This window comes from Sphaerodactylus townsendi, linkage group LG09 (genome assembly GCF_021028975.2).
Source record: "Sphaerodactylus townsendi isolate TG3544 linkage group LG09, MPM_Stown_v2.3, whole genome shotgun sequence".
Taxonomy (NCBI): domain Eukaryota; kingdom Metazoa; phylum Chordata; class Lepidosauria; order Squamata; family Sphaerodactylidae; genus Sphaerodactylus; species Sphaerodactylus townsendi.
The window spans coordinates 55,815,050-55,839,928 of NC_059433.1; the positions used below are offsets into that span (position 1 = coordinate 55,815,050).

Here is a 24,879-nt window from a genome sequence, read left to right on the forward strand (position 1 = left end):
CCCAGGGATAGAGAAAATGGAGAGGAAGAAAAAGGGAGAGAGTGCACTAGAGAGATGAATATGGAAGAGTGTGAACAGAGAGGAAGAGAGAGAGGAGGAGAGAGGGGACCTGGCCCCTCTCTGCACCAGCCTGTGGGAACAGCCCTAGGGCACAGTGAGTGGAGGCCCAGACCTTCTGCACTACTGAATGACAGGCAGGTGACCACCTGTGAAGAGGAAGGACAGCTAAAGGCCCCGACTACAGGACCTTCAGACCTGGTTGAATTACAGGCGCATGGCCACCCATGAAGGGAAGGAGGAATGGTTGAAGGCCCCGGCCATGGGTTGGCACAGGGGTGCTCCACAAAGTAGTTTCATAAGTGCTCCTTTATTTACAAATGCAAGGAAAAAATGTCCATCATGAGAGCTGCGATGTGAGCAAAGTGATGGTTTGCATATTGCAAGGACTGCTGGGAAGTGCACAGAACTATGTTTGTTGCCTATAGAGAGAGATTATACCTTTTGTAGGCCACACAGCAACAGGTTTCAGAACGATATTCCCAAGATCTGTACTTAGTAAAAAGGAGTGAATAATAATCATTCACTTATATGTGTGAACGGCACTTGAAACTACCACTGAGATACAGATTAGACCAGGAGATTGTTTATGCAAGAGATTTTCCACATGGCAGAACAGAGCAGGCTTCACTTTATTTGGAAACTTGCATGCGGTGCTGTACTCATCTGGAGTTTGGCTCTTGAGGATGCAAGAAAAGCAAAGAAAAACCTTTGCTCCAGCATAAAGGGGTAATAGTATAACTCTTGAAAAGTGAAGTTTGTCTTTAGAAGTCAGTGTTGCACTTCCAAGCAAAGCAAGACATTCTGGGTTAGAATTGCTTTTGAAACTTGTTGAATTGTTATGATTTTCTACAGTTTCATAAATAAGGGCTGATTCAGTTGGAGACTGAAGCAGCTATAGCTTGAGGTCAGCATCCCAATGGCTTTTTTGTATCACAGCCATTTATGAGCATCCGTTCAAGTACAAGTAACACAAGTTGAGTGTGTTACTTGTGTACAAACTGATAGAACCACTGCTGAGACTTCTTATAGCAACTTAGAATTTAGAAAATAAAAGGTTTTCAAGTGCTTGTTTTGAATATGGAATATTAAGCTGGAAAATTCTTTGCTTACCAACCAGTTGTATGAATTGCTTCAGTTAAATGTTTAAATATGTACTCATAAATTTTCATTAAGCGAAGCTGATCAGCTTTCAGTGCAATAAAATATGAATGATAAATCCATAGAATGCATACTTTCCCTTAAGATTTTCCTTAAAAATCCAATTTAAGTTATTTAAAGATATGCACAAATCTGCTGTTATAATTCATTACAGAATTTATTCTGTTTTAACAAATTAGTCTGTGTTTTAAAGCAGTAATTGCCAAGAAACAATAAATACTTCTGTATTATGCAGATAGGATGAACAATTTATTGTAAATACAATTAAGCAACTGTGTTGTATTAAAGAAATGGATATGGTAATAAAAGTAGATTTAGCATGAAAAGTACAACAGTGATTCAAAACAGTCCATAACAGAAGATAGTTGTTGACTTAAAAGTAACACAGAACTTGAAATAACAGACAGCAGGTTGCATTATTAACTAGGACAGTAAAAAACTGTACAATACAAGCAACAAATTACAATAAATCATGATAAATGAGGCAGTCTTTCATTTGCAACTGAAAGGACAACAAGGAGGATTTTAAAATCTCATAAATCCACCGTATCTTTTTTCCATCTCTGGAACTTCTTTGGAATAACTTTCTCCATCTTCATCTGAAGGAAGAACAGAATTGGCAAAGCGCTTAAGAAATCCACCATAGCGTTTCTGGTAGTCCTGCCACCACTCTGGCCTTCCCACTCTTCTCATGAAGCCACCATACCTCTTTTGCAATTCTTTGGCATCATCTTCCTGTTCTGGGTTGTGCCTTACATTTCTCATGAAGCCACCATATCTTTTGATGATTTCCCCATCATGATCGTTCATGTCCCGATAATGCCCAATGTTAGCATTTTCCCCTGTTCCAAGAAGCTCTTTCAGCAGATCTGAGGAATTAGCCAAAGCATCATCATCCGTGTCCTTCTTCATAAATCCTCCATACCTCTTAGTAAGAATTTCCCCTCCATTAGGTTCCTCCTCTGGTTCTAAATGATAGAGCTCATCCATCTTCTTCATAAAACCACCATACCTTTTCATGAACCCACCATATTTTTTGGCTAGCAAATGACTCTCATCCTGCTCTTCTGGGTTGTCTCCTAGGGCACCATTGCCTTCCTGGGATTGATCCAGTTTAGTTAGTTGTAGGAGTTCCTTGCAGGTTTCCCAGGCTTTGGCAGAAGGCAACTTTCCTTCACATTCTAGTGTACATACCTGAAAAATAGTTTGATGTTTAAAAGTATGCTTTAAATACATTAAAACTGAGATATATTTTTGTTTTGCTAAAATGTATGGACATATAAACTCCCACATTTCAGAATATAAACCAACTATTAAAGGTATTAGTCATAGTTATGTACTTTGTAGGACTGTTGCCTTCTCTGATATAGCATATTGAAAAGAATTTATCTAATCTGGTTTGGTATCTAATGTATTTTGGTAATGCACTATATAAATCTAATACATTTTGGTGAAATTTGTGGAGATTCTCTACCAATGCAAATAAAGTAATCACATTTTCCCCTAAATATTATTTATATATTAATAGTGAAAGAAGTTGGCCAAGTCTGAGGATACTAAGTCCAATGACTGGAATTATTAACAGTCAAGACTGATCTTTCTACAAACCCCCAAAGAGCCCCAAGTTTGTAGAAAAAGGTGAAATCCAAAAAAATGGGGTTGAAAACACCCCAATTGATAAAAGGAATGCTTGTAACTTTGACAGTTTCCCTCAATTGCCTTTGCTAGGCAATAATAGCATTCAAAGCTTGGAATTTCTCTGAATAAAAGGAATCAGGAAATGGCAAGACCCCTTTCAGGGCTGAGGAAAGATCATTGGGGTCAGACCTGGAGATGGGGTTGCCAGCTACAGGTTGGGAAATGCCTGGATTTTTTTGAGAGGTGTATATGGATAGTGAAGTTGGGGAGGGACCTCCATTAGATATAATGTCATATAGTCCACCCTCGAAATTAGCCATTTTCTCTAGGGGGACAGATTAGAGTTTGGGCAATTTTGGGCCAGTCACACTTTTACTCTAAACTACCTCAAAAGGTTGTAACAATTAAAAAAGGTGGAGAGGTAAATAATATAAACTGCTTTGGTCCGCATTGTGGAGAAAGGTGGGATATAAATGAAGTAAATAAATAATAAATATAGTTGAAGGTGGGAATCAGATAAAAGGGAAACTGGTGAATGATTGAGAAAGAGACAATGAGGTAGGGAAAGGGGAGAGGATATGGGGAAAGGAAAAAGAAAATGGTGTAGGAATAAGGTACAGGGGAAAGTGGTGGGTTACCTCACAAGTTCTTTAGTGTTCCCTATCATTCAAGTGGGCTTGGCCCAGTGGTTGACAATACACAACTGGGCCACAGTTTTCCTGGTAAAGGTTGCTGGGCTGTGTGTGAGAGGGAAAACTTAAGGCAGAGGGTAGATTATAGGTTGGCTGGTTGGTGGAAAGAAGGTACAATTGAGTTTAACTCAATTCTGATTTAAAGCATTTTTGGAGATTTGCAGGTGGATCCTGAGGAGGGTGGGATTTGAGGAGGGGATTGACCTCAGAAAAGGTATAATGCCAAAGACTCCAGCTTACAAAGCAGTCATTTCCTGCTGTGGTCATTTCCATCCCCAAACCTTACCCTACCAAGGCTCCACCCCCACATCTCCAGGAATTTCCCATCCTGGAACTGGTGACACTAAGGGGAACTGACCTCTGCAGATGGGAGATATGCTGTGATTCCAGAAGCTCTCCAGCCTCCACCTGCAGGCTGGCAACCCTAGAAGGACAGAATGAAGCAGGAAAAGGCGAAAGTCTTGGTGTGTTCAGGAAATAGGGGAGGAGGGGGGAATTAAATGTTTCCTGCCAGTATTTGCAGATTCCTGCTTGTTCACATTTGTTTATTTTAATTAAACACATTCTAAGAAACAAAGCCAGAGTTAACACGGCAATATGTCACACTACTGAAATATGATTAAAATTCATCCAGTTTTATATTTCACATGTTTCTGTAGAATATAAATTAGTAAAACTAGGCAAACTCCTGTTTATGGTCCATTGTTCTATGTAGCCATGTATCGGAGAACAGAGATTGTCTGTCAGCCTCTGCCACCTGGATGTACACTCACACAATAACAGTCATGTATTTACTGTTGTATAACATCTTAAGTAATGCATTGTGCTTTAGCTCCAGAGGAAAATTCGAAGAGCCTGCTACTGTTTCCCCAGACTGTTTTGTTACAACAGCATATAACCAGCCTTATTTTATTTCCCTTCAGAGATTTTCAAAAAAAACTCAACTTGTACAGAAGTTGTAACTTTCAGTTCATTTACAACATTTTTATGTTTTATGTTGGCTTTCCACACAACTTAGGGTTCTCAAGAAAAAGAACAGTGAAACACATATACCTACACAAATTAAAATACAGAAATGGGAAGGAGGGTCAGCGAGGAAATGCCAGCAGAACAGAAATGTCTTCATCTGTTTGTGGATAACAACATAAATGGATAAACAAATTTCTAATTTGGCTCGTTACATTTGGTATAGCTTATTATTTCAGAAACTTTACCAATATTCTTTAAAATGTAGTTTGAATGCTAATGATTTCTAAAAAGTTAGATTTGTGTGATATGAATATAGCATGATGCATCACTTAGTATGGCTTCCTATGTGCTAACAACAACAGCCTTCCCTACCAATACATGCTTATTCCAATTCAACACAACGAATGCATTAGGAATTCTACAGGCAAAATAATGCTTTACCTTACTGCCAGAGTTTAAGTTCTACATTTAGTACTTGGAGCTTGTGCACAATTCCTGACATTGATGCAAAAACAAAGAATGATGCTTATACTTCTGGCTGACTACAGGTTAGGGGAAATGGAGACAAAGTGAAACCTACAGAGATGAGACTCCCAGATTCTGGCTCTCTATTGCGAATATCTGGCTCTCTATTGCGAATAAAGAACTGCTGTTGTCAATGATACCTGAATCAGTATGGGGTTGAATAGCTATGCACATGCAGTAATGGGAAACTTATTCAAAACTCATGTGCAGTCTATAACTGTCTATTTATATCATGGGGGACTCACAATATATACCGTGTTTCCCCGAATATAAGACAGTGTCTTATATTAATTTTTGCTCCCAAAGATGTGCTATGTCTTATTTTCAGGGGATGTCTTATTTTTCCTGTGTTCTGTTCGTCGGGCATGCTTCCAAACAAAAACTTTGCTATGTCTTACTTTCGGGGGATGCCTTATATTTCGCACTTCAGCAAAACCTCTACTATGTCTTATTTTTCGGGGATGTCTTATATTAGGGGAAACAGGGTAATATACTAGCAGGGCCCGGCCACGTGTTGCTGTGGCAATTGTCCTTCTCATCACAGTCCGCAACCCACACAGATGTCCATGCAGGTTTAATGATCCGCAGCATAGCCTTTTGGGGTGGTCAAATGGAATCCTTCTTTCCCTTTTCAATTCACATTGTTATATGGTGGTGTCTTGTTTTTTTAGTATAAGGTAACCCTTTCCATTCCACAACGGAACTGTCCAGAGTGTGAATCCATGAGGCTGGTTGACACGCACAGTCCCGGCTTGGGTAAGGCAGAACTGGGGCAAGGAGGCTATCCCAGTCAGGCAGCAGAGGCAGGGTGGTGAGGCGCTCAGATGAGGCCAGCTCCCTGGGTTCTTAAAGGGCCATGTGCAAAAGAAGCGGAGCCAGTAGTGTTGGTTCGCCCCCACCTCGTGGATTTTCTTAGAAGAAAAAGGCAAACTCCAGCTCGCTTTTAGTAAAAGAGAGCTGTGGTGAATATGGGTGAGGAAGTGGGTAAGTGGTGGTTGGATGTGAGGGAGGGCAGAGTGAGGTGTGTGAGGATGAGCTGGATGTGTATGAGAGTATGTGTGTTGTGTGGTAGCAGTGGGTGAGGCACAGAGAGTGAAAGTTACCTGCGTGTGAGGGAGGGAACCCCACCTGACGTCTATTTACTGTTTTCACTGCTCATCTTTGGCCATCTACGCGAACATCCTAAGCCCTCATACCAACCTCTCAGGCCACAGACAGACAGGCTGCACAAACATTCTAAGGGAGACAGTTAAACACAGCCAGCTTCATGGCCTGGTGCGCCAGGAAAAGACGTTGGCAATTTGAAGGTCCGATTACCTGCCCGCAACAGGGAGGGATGTTATGTGAAAATTTGGGGGCGATCTGTCCAGCCGTTTCGGCATTAGGGCATGACTAACAAAGTCACTGTTAGCTTTATATATATATATAGATTGACTGCATAAAAAAAAGACAGTAGAACGTGGTGATTTGGGAGGGAGGTATGCCTGTTTTGTTTTGCTTTTTTACAGGTGATGTTTGGACAGTATTTCAACTGGACTCATGCTTTCCCCCTTCCTAAATAACTTGGGCTAGGAACTCAACACACAAATATCTCAAAGTGATTGTAACAATATCAACCAAAACTGTGCAAGAGTAACTGGGTTTTGAAATCTTAGTGAGAATAAAGCTGAAATTTATAGTCAACTGTTGAGAATACTTTCATGAGCCAGATTTGGTGTTTATTAAAAAAAAACATAAGTATGTGTTAGTTTGCAGTTCAGTTCGTTTCATGCTTCAGAAAACAGCCTGTATATTTCACTCCAATTGTTTCACTTTGTCGAAGGTTTCGTTAACCTTTCGTTAAGCAAAATACTTAACAGGCTATCCATAAACTTAATAAATTATGTGATCTTCCAAATACCAGCCATGTTAATGAGCATGGTTACTTAATTACAGATACAAAAACTTGCTCCCGCTCGGCTCTTTACCTGAGGCAGAACGCCAATGTGTCAGGGCATAAAGGATGCATTGTTAGCATCCTTAAAAAAAACACCTATGATTAAAAATGAACTCTGGAGATTTGTTCCCTTTCTATGGTTTATTTTGCCAAGCACTTTACAAGTATTCAGTAAGGTGAAATATTTCTGTATTGAAATTACAGACTTTACAGAAGCCATGACGCAATTATTAGGGGCAGGGAGATCGGTCAAAAGGAAAATGAAGTGGCTGACTTCTCTAATAAGCTTCCTCTGAGCACTACATAATTAACCTTAAGGCATCAAGCAAGAGGTGCTCAGTGCCATAGGAACTCAATAATCAGTTCAAGGTCTTTGTGGTGGAGTCAGAGGTGGAAACACTTTCAAGCAAGAACCACAAGGACAAGAAAAGCAGAATGGCATGGAGAAGTAAATAATCAAAATTGGAAGGAAAAGGAAAATGTTAGTCATCAGCAGCTCCCTGCTAATGGATATGGACCATCATGTTTCCAGGCCTGATACCCATGCCCATGAGGTGTGTTGCTGGCTAGAGACCAAGATTAAAGATCCTGCTAATCAGATGCCAAAACTGATCAAATAGATTATTACCTATTTGTGATGGTTCATATGGGAACAAACATGGCTGTGAACACCATCACAAGCATAAAGTCTGACTATGAAGTTATCAGGAGGGAGCTGAAGGGAATGGTGACACATGTGATATTCTCTTTGATTCTTCCTGTCAGAGGAAGAGGAATAAGACAGGAGCAGATAAGAGCGGTGAACCACTGAATATATTGGTGGTGCCAGCAGAAGCAATTTAAATTTTGGTACCGTGGGTTAGGTTTTCTGGAAGATGGTCTACCAATACACAATGGACTTTATTTCTAATTTTACAGTAGTCTACAGAGACTCTGGTTGAATGTTTGAATCCAATCTTTGGAAAATTGATGCACCTAAATTACAAGTAAATGGATTTAGATACCTAGGAATAATTTTACAATCTAAACTGCAATTGTCTAAACATATCACATACCTTAAGCACAAAGTGAATTTAATACAATTAGCTTTAAGAAATGGTTTCTGTTCAGTACATTTCAGCAGCTTGAAAGCTTATAATGCTTTAGTGCTACCACATATTCTATACAGTTCCTAGATTAGAATTCAGGATCCAGTAGAACAACTTGAAAAATTACAATTAACCTTTCTTCATAAATTACTGGCCCTTCTGTTATGTATTGCTTCTGATGTAATATGACTTCCAAAAATTTCAACATTGCTATGGAAAACAGTTATAACTATTGCCTATCTAGTGAAAAGAATGCTCCTGTTTTTACATTAGCAATACGGGCGGGTAGCTGGTTAAGGTGGCATAGAGTGGTTGAAGGAAAAATGAAACAGGATACTGTTCATTTGGTGGTTTAACTAAGCAAAGACTTATGTTATGCATTCAGAAATTAATTAAATATGACTGCAAAGATATTTTTAAAAAGATGCCATGAGGAAGTGCTCTCCATTAAATTTGGGTATTAAACCTACTGTTAAGGCTTCTTTATATTTGTATATATTAACAGTCCCTAAATTGAGATGAGCATATATTTATTTTATTTATTTATTTATTATATTTGTAGACCGCCCCATCCCCTAAGGGCTCTGCACATTGCAATGCACTCACAACAGCCCAGAGGAAGTGCCGCTATTTACAAACTCCTTCAAATCAAAGATTCTGTGACTGTCAAATGAATGTACTTGGTTCACCTGTACATGTGTTTTTTGGTTGTTCGAAATATGAAGCAGAAACAAAAAAGTTTCTGACAAAATGGATAGTTAAATTTCTAAATACCGCAAAAAAGTTGCTAGATACTGCAAAAATTAAGTTTGTTTTTAAATGGTTGAAATCAAAACTGTGTAATAGAGTAGCAAAATTTTGTTTTGCAGTTCATTGTAATTTTTTTTGTAAAAAATGGGTGCATGAACTGTGGGCTGTTAAACTCAAATAAGCTATGAACTATGAACAATAGACGTTACCTATCAAGGACAGGGAAGAACGTGTTTGGCATAAACCAGGTGATATTTGTCAAGAGGGGTTTAATGAGGGGAAGGAGACAACCAACATGGGGATTTTAGTGAAAAAAAGTAAACAGCAGAGTCCCCCTGGGAAGGCCAGGTGAAAGGAGCCAAAGCTCAGGGGCTTAAGGCGGCTAAGTAACGATAGCCAAAATGTGGGCAATGAGAAAGAAGAGATTTTAATGCAGAGAGAGAAAAACCAGTTGATAGGCATGACAGAGGCTTGGTGGGATAATTTGCCTGACTGGAATGTAGTAGTGGATTGAGAAGAGTTGTTTAAAAAACCCCAAGAATTTGCTTGTTAGGAAATACTGGAGGAAGCAGGTGACAGCCCAGTGGATATGTGGGTAAGGATCAAGGAAGCCAATGTGGATGTACAGGGAATTCCATGACAAGCTAAGAAAGAAAAAGAAATATTCAAGATGTGGAGGCAAGGACATACCTCTAAAGAGGATTATTGGAGGGTTGCTAGACACTGAAGGTCAGCCATCAGAGAGGCCAAAGCTCAGCGTGAGCTGAGGTTGGCCAAGGAGACTCATTACAACAAGAAAAGCTTCTTCAAATATGGTAGAAGCAATTGTAAGGCAAAAGAGGCAATAGGCTTACTGTTGGGTAAAAATGGAGAAACTTTGACAGGGGAAAGGCAGATTCCGCATGGCTGAAAAACATCATTCCAGGAGCGTTGTTTGCACGGCTGCCACTTCTGAATCAAGGCAGTGCTGTGCTTTTCCTGGAGAGGCATTTGGTAAACACCGATTCTCTGCCGGTGCCATGCAAGTAGCACCAGCTTGGAGGCACTGCTTTTTGGCGCCTCCATTTCCCCCCACACTTGCCTTCTCTTCTTGCCAAGCTCCACAGGGATTGGCAGGCATGCCCACACTGTCCTTCAACCTATGGGGGTCAGAGGACACTGTGGACATGGTTCCCCATCCCTGCAGAGCTCGACAAGGAGAGAAGGTGAGTGTGGGGAAAGGAAATAGAGATGCCTCCATGTGGTGGAACCTCCATGGGCAGGGGTCACTCTGGGGCCACTCACACCTCAGCGTGCAAACGGCTCTGGGGCTCCACCAGCATCATATATGCTGGTGGAACACTGCTGCCCCTGCCTGTGAGGAATCCATCAAAGAATGGAATCAGAAAGGCTCAGTGCCCATTTTTTTCTCCCTAAAAATAGGCCCCTCTAGAGATAATAGTAGGCAAGGCATTGGGTTGGTTGACCCAGACAGGGAGTTGTTGAAAGGTACATGGCTGCACTAGAAATGTGCAAATTCCTTTAGGCTGTGTGGTATGCACCCAGGAATGCACAAATAACTTTCTAGAGAGCTTGCAGAGCCCTTGTCCATCATCCCCCAGATCTCTTAGAGGATGGAACATATACTACAAGACTATTATCCCAATCTTATAAAAAGGGAGGTGGGATAACCCTGGAAAATACAGGCTGTCAATCTGACTTTGATCCCAGGGAAGATATTGGAGCACATTTTAAAGGACTCATTCTACGGCATTTTCTGCACACAGCAATTATACCAGGGTAGAACCAGGATCATACATATCGGGTTGATTTTATCCTGGTTTCTCCTTTGCATGGCTGTCCATTTTCATGAAGGAATCTAGTTAAAACCGGGATGAAGTACTCCAGTTTCTTTTGCATGAGCCTGGGACTTCTGTATTCACATTGCAACTGTCCTGTATTCTGATTTCATTGCTACTGAGTGGTACGTGCTTTGCGCCTCTTATGCTCAATGATGTCCCATGTTCTCATGACACTGTTGTTTTGGCAGCTACAAGCTGAAAGCCTCTTATGCCCGATGTCCCATGTTCTGATTGGCTGTTGTTTTTGAGTGGCAGCTGCCAGACCAACCTATTCTTTGATCAAGTGACAAACTTACTGGATCACAAGAATGCCACTTTTGACATGCTCTCCAATTATGTTTTGATGGGTAAGCTGGAACACTGTACACTAGAGATTCCAGGATAGTTAGGTGGATAGAGAACTGGTTGGAGAACTGCACTTAAAGAGTAGTTGTCAATGGCATTTCATCTGATTGGCGAGAAGTGTCCTGTGGGGTGTCACAGGGATCAATTCTGGTCCCTCCTTCCAATCAAATTTTTTATAAATTATTTTTGAGGGTGGGTGGGTGAAGGGACCTCTCATTAAATCTTCATATGATGCCAAAGTGAGAGAAATAGTGAACACCCTGGAAGATAGAGATAGAATTCAACAAGATCTGAACATACTGGGAAAGCAGGCAGATATGAAGAAGATGCAATTCCACAAGGACACATGCAGAATTCTACATCTGAGTAACAGTAATGAGGTGCATGCATACTTGATGGGGGATACACTTCTGGGTACTGTGTGTGTGAATGAGATCTTGGGATATGAGTGGACTCTAAGATGAACATCAGTAGTCAGTGACAAAAATGGCTAATGTTGTTGGGGTGTAACACTCAAATTACAGGATGTCATAGTCCTGCTGTACACTGCATTGGTCAGGAGGGCACACCTGGAGTACTACATGCAGTTTTGGAAGCCTCTCTTCAGAAAGGATGTAGACAGAATGGAGTGGGTGTAGAATGTTGGGAATGTTCAATCTGCTGTAGAGGAGGTTGATGAGGAACATGATTGCCCTTTTCATTTAGTCCCGCATGAGGGGACTGCCTGGTGTGCAAACTCGGGGGGTTGGCACTTACCCAGCTCTGCCCCCTGGACTACTATGTTCAGCACCAGCCTCAGCTGGCGAGGCAGGGTGGGGGAGTGGTTGTGGTCCATAGTTATTCCATCACTCTCACCAAATGACCTCCCATCTTGCAACTGGTATAGAGAATTTGTTCTTGGTGCTTGGCCAGTAAGACAAGTTGAGACTGATGCTGGTATACTGCTCACCTTGCTGTCCAGCTGCCTCCCTACTGGTGGACGCAATCTTGGAGGTGGTGTTGGAGGCTCCCAAGACAGTGGTTCTGGGGGATTTCAATCTCCATTTTTAGGATGCCTCTGATGCTCCAGCTCAGGACCTAATGGCCACCATCTTGTCCAGTTTTACTTGATCAATTTAAGTTTTTGAGGTTATTTTAATGTTATTTTTATTGTTGCTTTAATTGTTATATTTTCCATGTTTTTATTGTGGTTTTTATTGATTTAACATGTGCAACTCATCTAGAAATACTAGTAGGAGGCAGGACAAATAAATAAATAAATGGGCTGTCAAAATTAGCATAAAGAATAACCCCATCTCTGCCATGACTAGAAAAAAAATCTTGCATGCTTGAATATCATGAATAAAGCTTGTGTTATAACAGTGGCAGTAATCTATATATAGCTGCTATTGATGCCATCAGTCTCTATATATCATGTCCACAGATTTAAATCTGAATGAACATGCTGAAACATATGCAACCAGTTTGAAAGCAATGCATTTCCAAGCACTCCCCATGTCTCTTAATCGCTAATGTGTTCTGTACGATTATCTTGCCTGACTTGCTTTTTTTTCTGTAATACTCTCAAGAAAGAAAGGGAATTCACTGATAAAAATGTAAGATATTATGTTTTCAGAGCCATTGGGACATAAAATAAATAACTGCATTCCCAAGAACATTGTTCTCTTCGATTTCAATGAGATAATTAATCTTTGAGGTAATACGTCCTTTGTTTAACAGTGGTATTTTGGTAGAAACTATGGCTCAGCGATAGAGCACATGTGTTATATACAGAAGGTCTTGTTGAATTCTGCACGCATCTAGTCCAAGGATCTCAAAAAGCAGGTGGCAAAAGACTTTCTCTGCCTGAGACTCTGGAGAACTGCCAGTCAGAGAAGAAATTACTGAGCTGGATGGACTAATGGTTTGATTCTGTAAATTCATGTTTTAATATCTGAATTATTTTGATGTAATGTGCTATAAAGAAATGCTTCTGAATCAATTCCATTTCTTTATGAAATGTCTGTCCTAATGACAATACAGCTGTTATTGTATGGTAAAACATACGGTCTGTTAGTGGCTCAAAATGGAAGAATTGCAACATGGACTATTTAGTTCTCACTTAATTCTATAGATAAATTTACAGCTGCTGGTGGGACCTAAAATGATTTGACCATACCTTTTGGTATCATTCTTTTACATTCAGCTACATCTCTTGTATACAGGTAGCTCATTTAATTATATTTTTAATTCTACACCTGGCTGTTGGATTAACAGTGGAATCAATTATACTGGAGTAACTCTGCATCACGCTCTAACTTACGCAATGATTTCAGGAAGGATTACCACCCTGAAGAACAGCATTTTTAATTGGTTTTGGTGGGTTTTCCAGGCTGTGTGGCCGTGAACTGGTAGATCTTGTTTCTAACGTTTCACCTGCATCTGTGGCTTGCATCTTCAGAGGTGTATCACAGAGAAAAGTCTGTTCTTTTCTTTGTGATACATCTCTGAAGATGCCAGCCACAGATGCCAGATCATGACCACATAGCCCAGAAGATGCCAGACCATGGCCACACAGCCTGGAAAACCCACCCAAACCAGTTGAATCTGGCCGTGAAAACCTTCGACAAAGCATTTTTAATCTTCAAAGATTTTTCATCAAGCACAACCAGAAAGGGGCATTTCATTTATTTTGTATCTCCCATTTACTCTAATTGTGATGTTATCCCCCATTAGCTATGGTTACATAATTGGGCTGAGTTATTTTCCTGAAATATGATCAGTGAATATGACAATAAAAAGGAGGAAAAATGAGCACAGCCTCTTGAAATCACAGCAGTGCTCGTCAACCAAGAAGAACAGGAATACTTTTTTTTGTGTCTTTGTCTTATATAGACTGAAGGATCATCTACAGAGCAATTTTTTTCCCCTCTGGGTTCTTAAAATCATATTTGTATTTCTACCTTCACAAATACAGTCTTATATCACCATAGTCTTCATTAAACAATTGGTACAGGGAGTTTTGAGCACAATCCCTGGAATTTTAAAATTAAACTGACATTGACTGTCATGACAGGGAGAGTAGCATGAAAACTGAATGAATGAATGAATAAATAAATAAATAAATAACATGTCTAAGGTTCTCTTGTACTCCTTGCAAAAGGAACTGTGTGCAGAGGCAGAATAACCTCACAAAAAACCCTCAACAGTTTTCTTTTTAGGATTTTTTTGTTTTGAGGTTTTTTATTCCTTTGAATAGTATCTCCCCACTAGCATATCGTAATCTGCTTTTGAAACTCATCTTAATGTCAAAAGCCACTGATCACATTTCATGAAAAGCAAAAGAAGTGGACAGGTGGAACTAATTGCCCAGTCCCCCCTCCTCTCTACCCCCACCCCCAATTCTGGCAATTTAAAAAAGAAACCATGACTGCAAAGATTGGCATAGCAGAGCAAAATTCTAGCCTATTACCCTACTGGGAACTACACAGTGATACATAAGACCATACATAAGACCATTAATAGATGAATCCTTCTGACTCATGTTTCCCTTCTAATTTCAAGGGTCTGAATAGTGCCCTGCTCTTTCTTTGTGATCTCCATTCCAAGCACCAGCACTGCTTAGCTTCTGAGATCTGACAAGATTGGGCTATACTATGCCACCTTCCCTCCCATGCTTTTAGGTAGTGGGATGCATTTGTTATGCATCTGTCACAGAAGCTAGAGAGGTAATCTGAATATCTGATACACCATAATGCTAAGATCAGCTCTCATACATTCTTCTAGCAGTATGCCGGCTTCTGAGGATATATACATAAACATATTTCCATACTGAAAATTCAGAATATCTCAACCAGATGCTGTATTTGATAACATAGTTCAGAATCACCAAAGCATACATAACTGAATTCAGAAAATACAATTGATTATTCTTTATTGAACCTGGCTATTATTATAAATGGATGATTAAAGTGAATTAGCAGTCACTAATCTGTGTTAGTGACCTGTATGAGGCTAAGTATTGCTATGTTTATGTGGTTTCCCATGGGCTGAATAGCTTTCTGTTGTTTTAGAAGTGTGGTTTGTCCACTGGATTTCTTAAATGCGTAACAATAAGGGGGCTTTTATACATGAAAAATGTATAAAATAGTTATAGTTAGTTACTATAGTTGATAAGTATATTAGATATATATAAATATAAGATAGTTACTTCTGCTTACCAGAGGTTTGATGTTGCCATAGGATGCCAGTTGGATACAGAATGCACAGTCTTTGCTGCAATCTGCCTGTACTGTAAGGAGGAGGCATGTACTAAAAGCCAAGAGCAAGAAATAAAATCTCAGGAGCAATGTCATGGTCTGCAAAAAGAAGAAGTAAGAGTTTAGCCCAGCAACTATCACCTGGCTTCCTGTTGACTGTGTTTCTACCCTCCCAAATACATTGTTTTCTTAGCACTGAATACATTCACAGTTAAAAGGAATTCAATGCTGAGTTCAGCCTAATTAATCTCTACAGCAATTAACCTGAACATATTCCCTTGCAAGCACTGGTTCCAATTCCACAAACATCAGTCAAGGTTTAAATATATGTAGCGTATTAAATAAAACGGGTTAAGTCATGAAATGTCCTTATAATCAATCTCTTTCTCAGTTTACAGTGCAGGAGACCACAATCCTGTGCTGGCTGATTCAAAGGAAGATACAAGATTGTGGAATGTTAACACTGAAGGAAGACAAAAGTGGATGGAGTAAAATATATCTCCTTTCATTTTTCACTTAAAATAAATTACCTTGGAACAACCAGCATTTCTTTATTCAGTATTTATAATTCCTAATGTTACTGAGACAGCTTATCAATATTTTACCAATTAGCATGGCTGGAATGAAAATTTTCCCCACTACATAGTTAAAGTACAAAAATGCTGTCAAATTTGGCTAAGAGGTTCCAAGTGAAGGTATCTTTTGAAATTTCCCTCCACTGTTTGTTGCGAGCGTAATGAATACTGTTGCTTCTTATCTGCAAAGGCTAAATATCAACACACGCAAGGAAAACAAAGGAGCTTATTCCAGAGAAGAAGGAAGGTGTCGGATGATGGCCAGTGGTGAAAGGGAAGGGAAGCCACGAAGGCGCCCCTCCACCCGCTTCCCAGCTGCCAGTGCAGGGTCTTGCCGTCCCTGCACCGGCGGTGTGAGAACTGGCGCCGCGGGTGCAAGGGACGGGACGGGGCGGGGCGGGGAGGGAAACCAGCTTCCCTTCCCGCCCCTTTCAGGCCGCAGGTCCAGGAATGAGGAGCCTGCCAACTTCTCTTGCCGCCCCTGCCCCAGCGGTGCGAGAACTCGTGCCCAGCGTGCAAGGGTCGGGAAAAGCCAGGCGGCTTCCCTTCCCGCCCCTCTCGCGCCGCCGGTGTTGCCGGGCTTCTCTTCCCTGTCCAGCAGCCCTGGCGGAGAGAATCTCCCGCCGGCTCAGGTAAAGGGGGGGGCGGGAATGAAAGGGGGGCGGGGCTTCGCGGTTCACAGGGCACCACGCCACGGTCACACTGTGCTGCATGGGGGGGGGGGGCGCCCGGAGTGGGTTTTGTCTCCGGCATCCTATGGCCCCCATTCGTCTCTGAGCGCCTTAAACAGGGTTCTCTCAAGTTTATCACTAAGACTACACCAATATAACATTATGGGAGCCCCAGCAAAATATAAGCCCATTCTCAGTAGACCATTTAGTAACAGAAAGTGAAACTCACAGATGAAGCGGACCGTGCTCAGGAAAGAGTTTTTAGGACTCTCCCCTTTCTACCAGTCCTACAGTCTGGTATCTCTCTCTACACACACACCCTACTTACAGTTATTTGTCCTGGCACACTTGCTCTTCTGAAGGGAGAAGCGACTCTTCGGACGTCTCTTGCTTGGAGCAGTTCCTAGATATTTGGAGAACTGAAGAGATGCCTCTTGAGGAGCTGTAGAATGGAAGAAACATTCAACAGTGAACGCTCGGGACGGGTGGGGGAGCCAGGAGACGCAGGGGGGGGGGGGGTTATGTGCAGCCGCAAATCTTACAGGGGACACGCGAGGTGGCTGCTGCCTTCCCTTCCCTTCTCTTCCCTTCCCAGGGCTGGTCTCGTTTGCGGGCTCGGCAGCTGTTCACCCAAGATCAGGACCGAGGGAGTGGAGAGCGCCACTTTATAACTAGTCAAAAAAGAGAAACGCGGAGCGTTCCCCAATCGCTTCCAGGCTCCATCTGACGCAGGACCGACGGCATCCAGTAGGAGCTTCTATTAACGACGGGGGTGGGGTGGGGGCTTTGCGCGCGTGTACCAGGGGCCAAGAGGGGGCTCACGATGCTGTTTTTTCCCGGAGTGTGTGGGCAGCTCTGCTCTCTCCTCACCCCACGCATCCCCGTGTCAGGGATGAATGTCATCCCAGGAGGGCTGACGGCGTCCCTCCGAGCTTTCACAGGGAAAAGGAGATGTTGGGGATTAGTTCTGCGTTGGGGAGGGAAATATCTGGGGCTTCCTCTTTTGAACTCACAGGTTCTGATCCTGAATCCCTCACAGGGGAATGCTGAGCACCAATTGACATTGCAGGAGCTGCTTAAGGAAGGCAAAGGGAAATTCTCTTTGTTCTCAGTTCCTCAACAAGTCATGGTCTTTCTCCAACTGGACTGGTTTTTCCCTTCAGAGTGGTGTATGAGGAGGAGATGGTCATGGCTTCGCATCTGTTGATGCTTCCCAGACCCATGCTGCTGCTGCTTGGTCAAAAGGTGCGTCCTCTGAAACATATTTCTGGGGGAACATGGGAGGAGGCACACCCCATCCCCACCTAGAGAAATGAAAACCTGATCCAAGGCAGACTGCAGAGTCTAGAGTCTGTCTTAGACCTTGCAGGTGTGGCCTGCTACCAGGATAGCAGGGAAGGTGGGCTCTTGGAGGGGGAAAATACCTTGAACTGGCCAGCTGTTCAGCAGTTCCTGGTGTAATAGAGATCCAGGATCAGAGTTATCTGAGGGTAAAGGAGAGGAAATTAAACCAACCCTTGATATTCATTCTGTCTAGCCAGGTCTCAAAGTTGCATGATGTCTGCTGCCACTACCTATGCAGGCATCACCTTCTCACAAAAAGAAAGAAATGAGAGACAAATATTAGCAAAAGAAAGATATACTTTCAGCCTGAGGATTTTATTTAACATATCCAACACTCACATCTTATAGTATATGCAGATTCCAAACCAGCGATTAATCCCAAGAATAAAGGTGGCAGGAAAACTTGTAGCATTCAGTGCATACGTATGTATGTGTTAATAAAACAGCACTTGTTCTGGTTTAATACTATAGTTTTAAACTAGTTATAGTGGGAACTTTCATCTGAATAAGCCTACAGCTAACTATCGTATAGATTATGGGATTTCAGGTGTCTAATATGCTTTCATGTGGTCTAATGTATCTTTGTTTCCTTCTCAATTTGAGCAAAATATGCTTGTGTCTGGGGACATTTTATACTGGATCTCAGATCATTATAAATCAAATGGAAGGAGACGGAGCCATTGCTCAGAAAGAAACTCAAGAATGCTTTTAACACTTCATTCCACAAACACTTAATTCTACAACCAGAGACAGGAGTTGAGCTGATCATTCTCCCCATCCTTTCTCTTTCAAACTACATGTGGATAGTATTCATAAGAACATACAAAAGAGCCCTGCTGGATCAGATCAGTGGTTATCTAGTCCACTATCCTCTCTCACAGTGGTCAGCCACTTACGCTGGAGGGCCAGCACCAAGGCACAGAGGCCAAGGTCAGTGATCATCACTATGTCCTCTGGCAGTGAATTCCACATTTTAATCACTCATGTAAAGCAGTATTTCCTTTTGTCCATCCTAACTCTTCTACCTATCAACTTAATTGGATGCTCATGGGTTTCAGCATTTTGGGAGAGGGAGAAAGAGTTCTCTACATCCATTCTGTGTATCTAGTGCATGATTTTATAAACCTTTGTCATGTCCCCTCTCAGACTGATTATTCACACCACTTCTAGCATGACTTTTAAGTTGCTTTGCTGCCAGAGCAGGGAGATTTGCCAGTGAGCACAGCTTTATCCTGGTCATCTTCTTTCTGCCTATGGCTACCCCTCTGCTGTCAGTTACCCAATCAGACAATAAGTGAGCTTGTGAGTTTTCAAGGATTTTATTGAAGACATGTAAGGAACAGAAGAAGACAGTTCTGGCGAAAAAGGCGCCAAGCAGTTGATAATATAGATAGCCTAATCCCCACCCTCACATGAGAACAGAAGGAGTAAGAAGTGTCCAGTCTGGAGGCCCTTCCCAGCTGCAGAACTCCAAGGCCAGGGCCAGTAGATAGCAATGCACCTGCAAAACCCGAAAGCACTCCCAGACATTTCCCCCTCCCAACAATATCATCCTGACATTTCTGCCCCCGCTTAAGATCCCTTCACCGGTTTGCTTGGACAGGCACGGTGGAATGCTTTAATAAGTCGGGGTGCTTGAATGCAATCTACATTCACCCACTCATTCTGCCCAGGTGAGTAACCTTTCCATAAAACCAAATATTGCAAGTGGTTGTGATTGATGTGAGAGTCCAGCACATCCTGGATTTCGTAGTGTTTGGCACCATCAATCAGAACTGGAGGAGGATGAAATGGAGAGGGGTGCTAGATAGTGGGGGAAGTGGCTTTCTTGAGGAGGCTGCAATGAAAAACAGGGTGTATTTTATGCAAAGCCTTAGGGAAGTCCAGCTGTAGAGTCACTTCATTGATTTTGTGAATGACTTGGAAAAGACCAATATATTTATGTCCAACTTTTTTGTACTTATGAATATCTCTAAGATTCTTGGTGGATAGGTAGACCATATCTCCCATTGCTAGGGTGATGGGACAGCAATGTTTAACTGCCATTTTTTTGGGAGTGTCTTTGGATTTTTGCAGTTCCCAAAGAGTGGGGTCCCAGCCATCAACGATCTGCTGAATCCACTCCTGCAATACAGGAGGATTGACAGCAGGCTGCCCCCCAAAAGGCTGCCCCCAAAAAAGTCTGCTCAAAAACACTGCTTTGCACGCCTTCCCTCTTGCCCCCCTCACATGATATTGCCATCTCCTTCCTGCTTCTCTAAATGCTCATATTGATTTATCAATAATAACAGAGAGTTGACTTTTGCAAGGAACAGTACAAGCAGAGTCTCTTTTTGGTTCCACCCCACCTCCCCCACTCTGCTTCCCATTTTTAAAAACTTTATTTCAAATAAGACTCTATTTTAAAACAAGCCTTTCTCCTCTCTCTTGCAGCAGCAGGAAAAGAGAGATAGAGTGTGTGTATGTGTGTGTGGACGGAAAAGGAAGGAGAGAGACTACCCAGTATGATGAGATCTGTGCCTCTAAGGCTAAGTTGATGAGTGGAGTTAAGAGAACCAGGAGAAGCAGAGGACCCGGAATAATTCAACAGACAAACTGCACTGCAGGCTGTGGGCTGTCTCCTTGTGTGTAAACAGAAAAACATGATGAGGCCCCACTACAAGCCCACTGTGCAGTGAAGACTTCTGAGGTAAGCAATCCATGTATAATGGGTCTTAGTAATCTCTTTTCTAAACTAAAAAGTCCTTCAAAAGTAGCTTATCTCCATCACATTCTCTGGTTGTATACACTGAGTGTAGATTGTTATAAATAATGATATGAACATGTATTTAAGTTAAAAGCTCAGACCTCTTTACTTAGGTTCTGTGTTTCATAATGTCACTATAGTTCTTACTAGGTATATAAAAGTCAGAAATTAGTCATGAAAAAGCATTCTTAAAATGTATGGTTCTTTGCAATTTAAATGGATAAAAGAACAGACCTGGGGCCCCTCATCTCTCCTTCACAGGCTGTATTTTGCTCTTTCGTGTTCAATTGACATGGGGATTTAAGATGTCCCAATTTCCTTGAATAGGGATGATGAGCCCTATTTGTGTTCCCATTGGCAGTCCCTGTCTGAATACGGTCCCCCAAAGACCAACAGCTTCTGATGATTTTTAGAATCCAGGTAAACACTGTGAGTCATAACGTGCTGCTGAGTCTCTTCCAAACATGAGAAGGGGGAAAAAAGAAAGTCAAAGATGTAGCCAGCTGTGATTGGAAACACACAAGGAAAACAAACAGCATTGTAGCTAATTGTTGTTTCAGAACACAGGGCAAAGGAAAGTCCTGTAGCTTTTTGTAGAGGCTGACTTGGGCTTCCTGTGAGCTTGTACTTCGCTCTTGATCCTGTCTGTTTTAGTCTCAGCAAGTCATGTTCACTAGAGGGAGCTCATTTCCTAATAGGAAACTTTGGTAATGTTTCCTTGTGAGCAAAGATTTTGAGAGTTTATTAAATGTGGATAATAGAAGAATAAAGGCACATGCTTGCATAATTTTTAATGTTTGATAACACCTGGAAGGCGTACGTGTGCAAGTGATGGTTGCACGTGTATGTTGAAGCAGCCACAATCAGTGGTAGAGTGTATGTTTTGCATGGAGAACATCTTTGTGTTATATTTTCATCCCACATTTCCTCAACGGAACTCAGAACAGCACATATAGCTCTCCTCGTCCCCATTTTCATTCTCACAGTGATTCTATGTGGTAGGTTACACTAAGGTGGAGGAGTTACTGATCCAACTTCATGATTAAACAATGAATTGAATTGGAGTGTCCCCAAGTTCTAATTCGACAACATAGTCAGTCTACCACACTGGGCCTCTTTGCTCTAACATCATTTAAGAGTATTTCAGGAAAAAGGACTGCTAAAGAATTCTGCCAGAGCCATTGGCAATTATTATTGGATAGTGGGTAGATAGACCAATATTTTTACCACTCTGGGGCAAAGAGGCCAATGGTCTGACTGGCTATAAACAGTATTTATCAGTATATAATTGGCATCAGTATCAGTATATAGTTGGCATAGACAAAGGAAATAGCCAGACTTGTGGTTCATTGATGAAAAATACTATGCTATCAGTATGACTGCATGTTTTTCTCCCAATAACTTTTTCTCTGAACAGCTTGTCTCCAACATTGCCAGCTACTTGTTTAAGAATAAATTTGAATAATGGAAGAAGGTAATTCAAAGGTCCAGTGTTGCAAGGGGGTTAAATTGTCAAAGAAGGACTAAAGAAACCTGAATTCCAAATTATATTCTGCTGTGAAGTTCACTGGTATAGCCACATGGTCACACAGTCTCACAGGTAAGAAAAAAATGAAACAGGACAAAACCATGTATGCTGTCCTGATTTCCTTGGAAGCAGATAGGTGTTTGACCAAAGAAGACAAACAGGCTCAGTTTAGTACAGGCTGTACTAATGTAACTTTATGATAATATACATGTTTTATGAAAGAGCTCACAATAATGTTCTTATGGTACATCTATTCATTTCAATGGAATTTGTGCAGAAGCTCTCAGAAAAGAGTTCATCAAGTCTCTTATGAACTGGTGTTTAGTATAGGCAATGTAGATCAATCTTGCATTCTATAATATTTGATCTTAATGTAGGCAAGACAAAATAATGTGGTGGCAGGGACTGGGAGGAGCAGTTCGTAAACTTGATGGCTATCTTGCCTCAAAACCAGCAATGCATCTTTTATATACATTTTTGAATATTAGTGTAAAGCTTGTATGATTTTCATTTAATCTGGTAGTTGCCCAAACAGCTAGTGTGCATTATACCTTCTTCCCCTGGTTTTCCATAATTGAAGAAAAAATTGCCTCTATTGGACTGTCAGTGGATTCACTTTTCCCTTTGTCCTATTCAGAAGCTTATAGGAAATTAAAAGGTCAACTATTGGATAGAGAGTTCTCTACCCTAATCACTGCAGCCAAGAAAACATGCTCCCCCCCTGTATTTTTCTCTCCCATTTGAACGGGGCCACTTGGCACACTACCTGCATTGCTTAATAAACCCTGTTCAAAGGAGAGCCATAATGCTCGCCAGGTTTAATGTTATGCATTCCGCCTTGTTACATGGCAGATTTAATAAGCAAGAAAAGGCTAAAAGATTGTGCCCATGTAACGAGTTGAATCTCTGGCCCACCAATTACTTCACTGTCTCAGATTCAAGGAAATCAGATCCAAGTATGTGAATCTCACTCCTTTACATTTACCCGATCTCCCTGATTTATTTAGATTACACTACTTGTTGGACAACCCTGATCCTTCTCTCTGTATGATAGTGGCAGACTTTCTTTTGGAAATTACTAAATGCCAGTAGATTTCCTTCATCCTAATATGTATATCCTGTATTGTATATGCTTTTTAATCTGGTTTTATTATTGTTGTACTGCTGTCTATGCTAATAAAGGCTTGCTTCAAGAATTATACCTTCTTTTCAAAGAAGCAGGCAAAGAAAACTTCGAACTGAACTGTATGTGGAGTCATTCTTGATAAAATAATATTTGTTGACAGGGTGAACTGGATTGCACTTTTTCAATAATAAATAGGAAATAAAATATTGAAAGCATATGTGATGAAAACTGACTTGTAGCTTCCCTTTCTCATTCCAGATCATGAGGACTGGGGAGGTGCCAGCCTACTAAAATGAAGGGTTACCTCTTGCCAATGTTCTCTTATTCCCAGAGGATACTGTGCTGATAAACAGCAGGAAGACAGGCTTGTATATTACAGATGCTTGCTTTTTCTAGTCTATTTCTATCTAAATGCAGAAACAACATAAAAATGTAAGGATTTATATTTTTAGCAACACTTTATAAAGGAAGATTAAAAGAAGGACTTAATGAAGGAGTGGGAAGATCAGAGGTATTCTTTGTGCCAGCTTCTTCTTTTTTCTAAGTGTTCAGTGCATTGAGGTTTCCATCCTGACCCACCATGAGGTAGACATTGGCACCCTGACCCAGGGAAATGTACCAGCATGACCACATCCAGCTTCTAGTCATGCCATGCCAAGCCAGTTTGGGCCAGATCCTGTTCTTATACAACCAGGATGGATGAACTGTGGAGCTGCTGGATGGATCCAGCTCTCAACTGCTTTGCAACTAACTGGGAGCAGCAGTGGCGTAGTGGCTAAGAGCAGGTGCACTCTGATCTGGAGGAACCGGGTTTGATTCCCAGCTCTGCCACCTGAGCAGTGGAGGCTTATCTGGGGAATTCAGATTAGTCTGTACACTCCCACACACGCCAGCTGGGTGACCTTGGGTTAGTCACAGCTCTACGGAGCTCTCTCAGCCCCACCCACCTCACAGGGTGTTTGTTGTGAGGGGGGGAAGGGCAAGGAGATTGTCAGCCCCTTTGAATCTCCTACAGGAGAGAAAGGAGGATATAAATCCAAACTCTTCTTTATTAGATACCATAAGGGACCATCTTTCCAATACACTAAAAGCATCGACATTTTAATAGCATGAATACATTTTCTCACAGTACAGAGATGCCAATTATTTCTAATCTGAACAGATTTATTCCTTCTGCATTTTTAAAAGGAGGGAATGAATCCATAACCCAAAAGCTATAATTTTGAAAGGCAAAAGAATTAATCTCCATTTGATGTGTGAAAAGGATTACTCTGCTCAATGTAAGCATGATTGAAATGGCTTATGGGATAACAATGTCCCCCCTCCCCATTTTCCTATCTTGATTGCCTTACCGTGGGCAACTAAGGCCGCTCAAGGTTCAGACACTGGGATCTCCAGTAGTTAAAAAAAAGCTAAGTAGCAGTTCCAGGTGGCTGCTTTAAAAAGAGGGAATGGTGACTGGGGACAACATATTTAACCCTTTGCTCCCAAGCCTCTTTCATTTTTTAAAATACCCTTCTAAAGCTGCATTGTATTCACTGAAGAGAAAAAAGTAGGCTCTTGTGAACTTGTGCTTGCTCCCTCCTCCCCACTATATACATTGCTGCTTTGGAGGAGATTTGTATAGTGTGGAAAAGACTAAAGAGTTA

The 24,879-nt window shown here is 41.5% G+C and overlaps 1 protein-coding gene across 1 annotated transcript; it reads right to left on the minus strand.

Moving 5' to 3' along the window:
* Positions 1–1,445: 1,445 nt before the first annotated feature.
* PENK (proenkephalin) lies at positions 1,446–17,161 on the minus strand. The gene is made up of 4 exons (XM_048508465.1): positions 17,029–17,161; positions 16,815–16,928; positions 15,202–15,339; positions 1,446–2,412 (listed from the first exon to the last, which is right to left on the minus strand). The coding sequence occupies exons 3-4, from the start codon at positions 15,334–15,336 to the stop codon at positions 1,744–1,746; spliced, it is 804 nt and encodes a 267-aa protein (XP_048364422.1). The 5' UTR covers positions 15,337–15,339; positions 16,815–16,928; positions 17,029–17,161; the 3' UTR covers positions 1,446–1,743.
* Between the last annotated feature and the right edge of the window lie 7,718 nt (positions 17,162–24,879).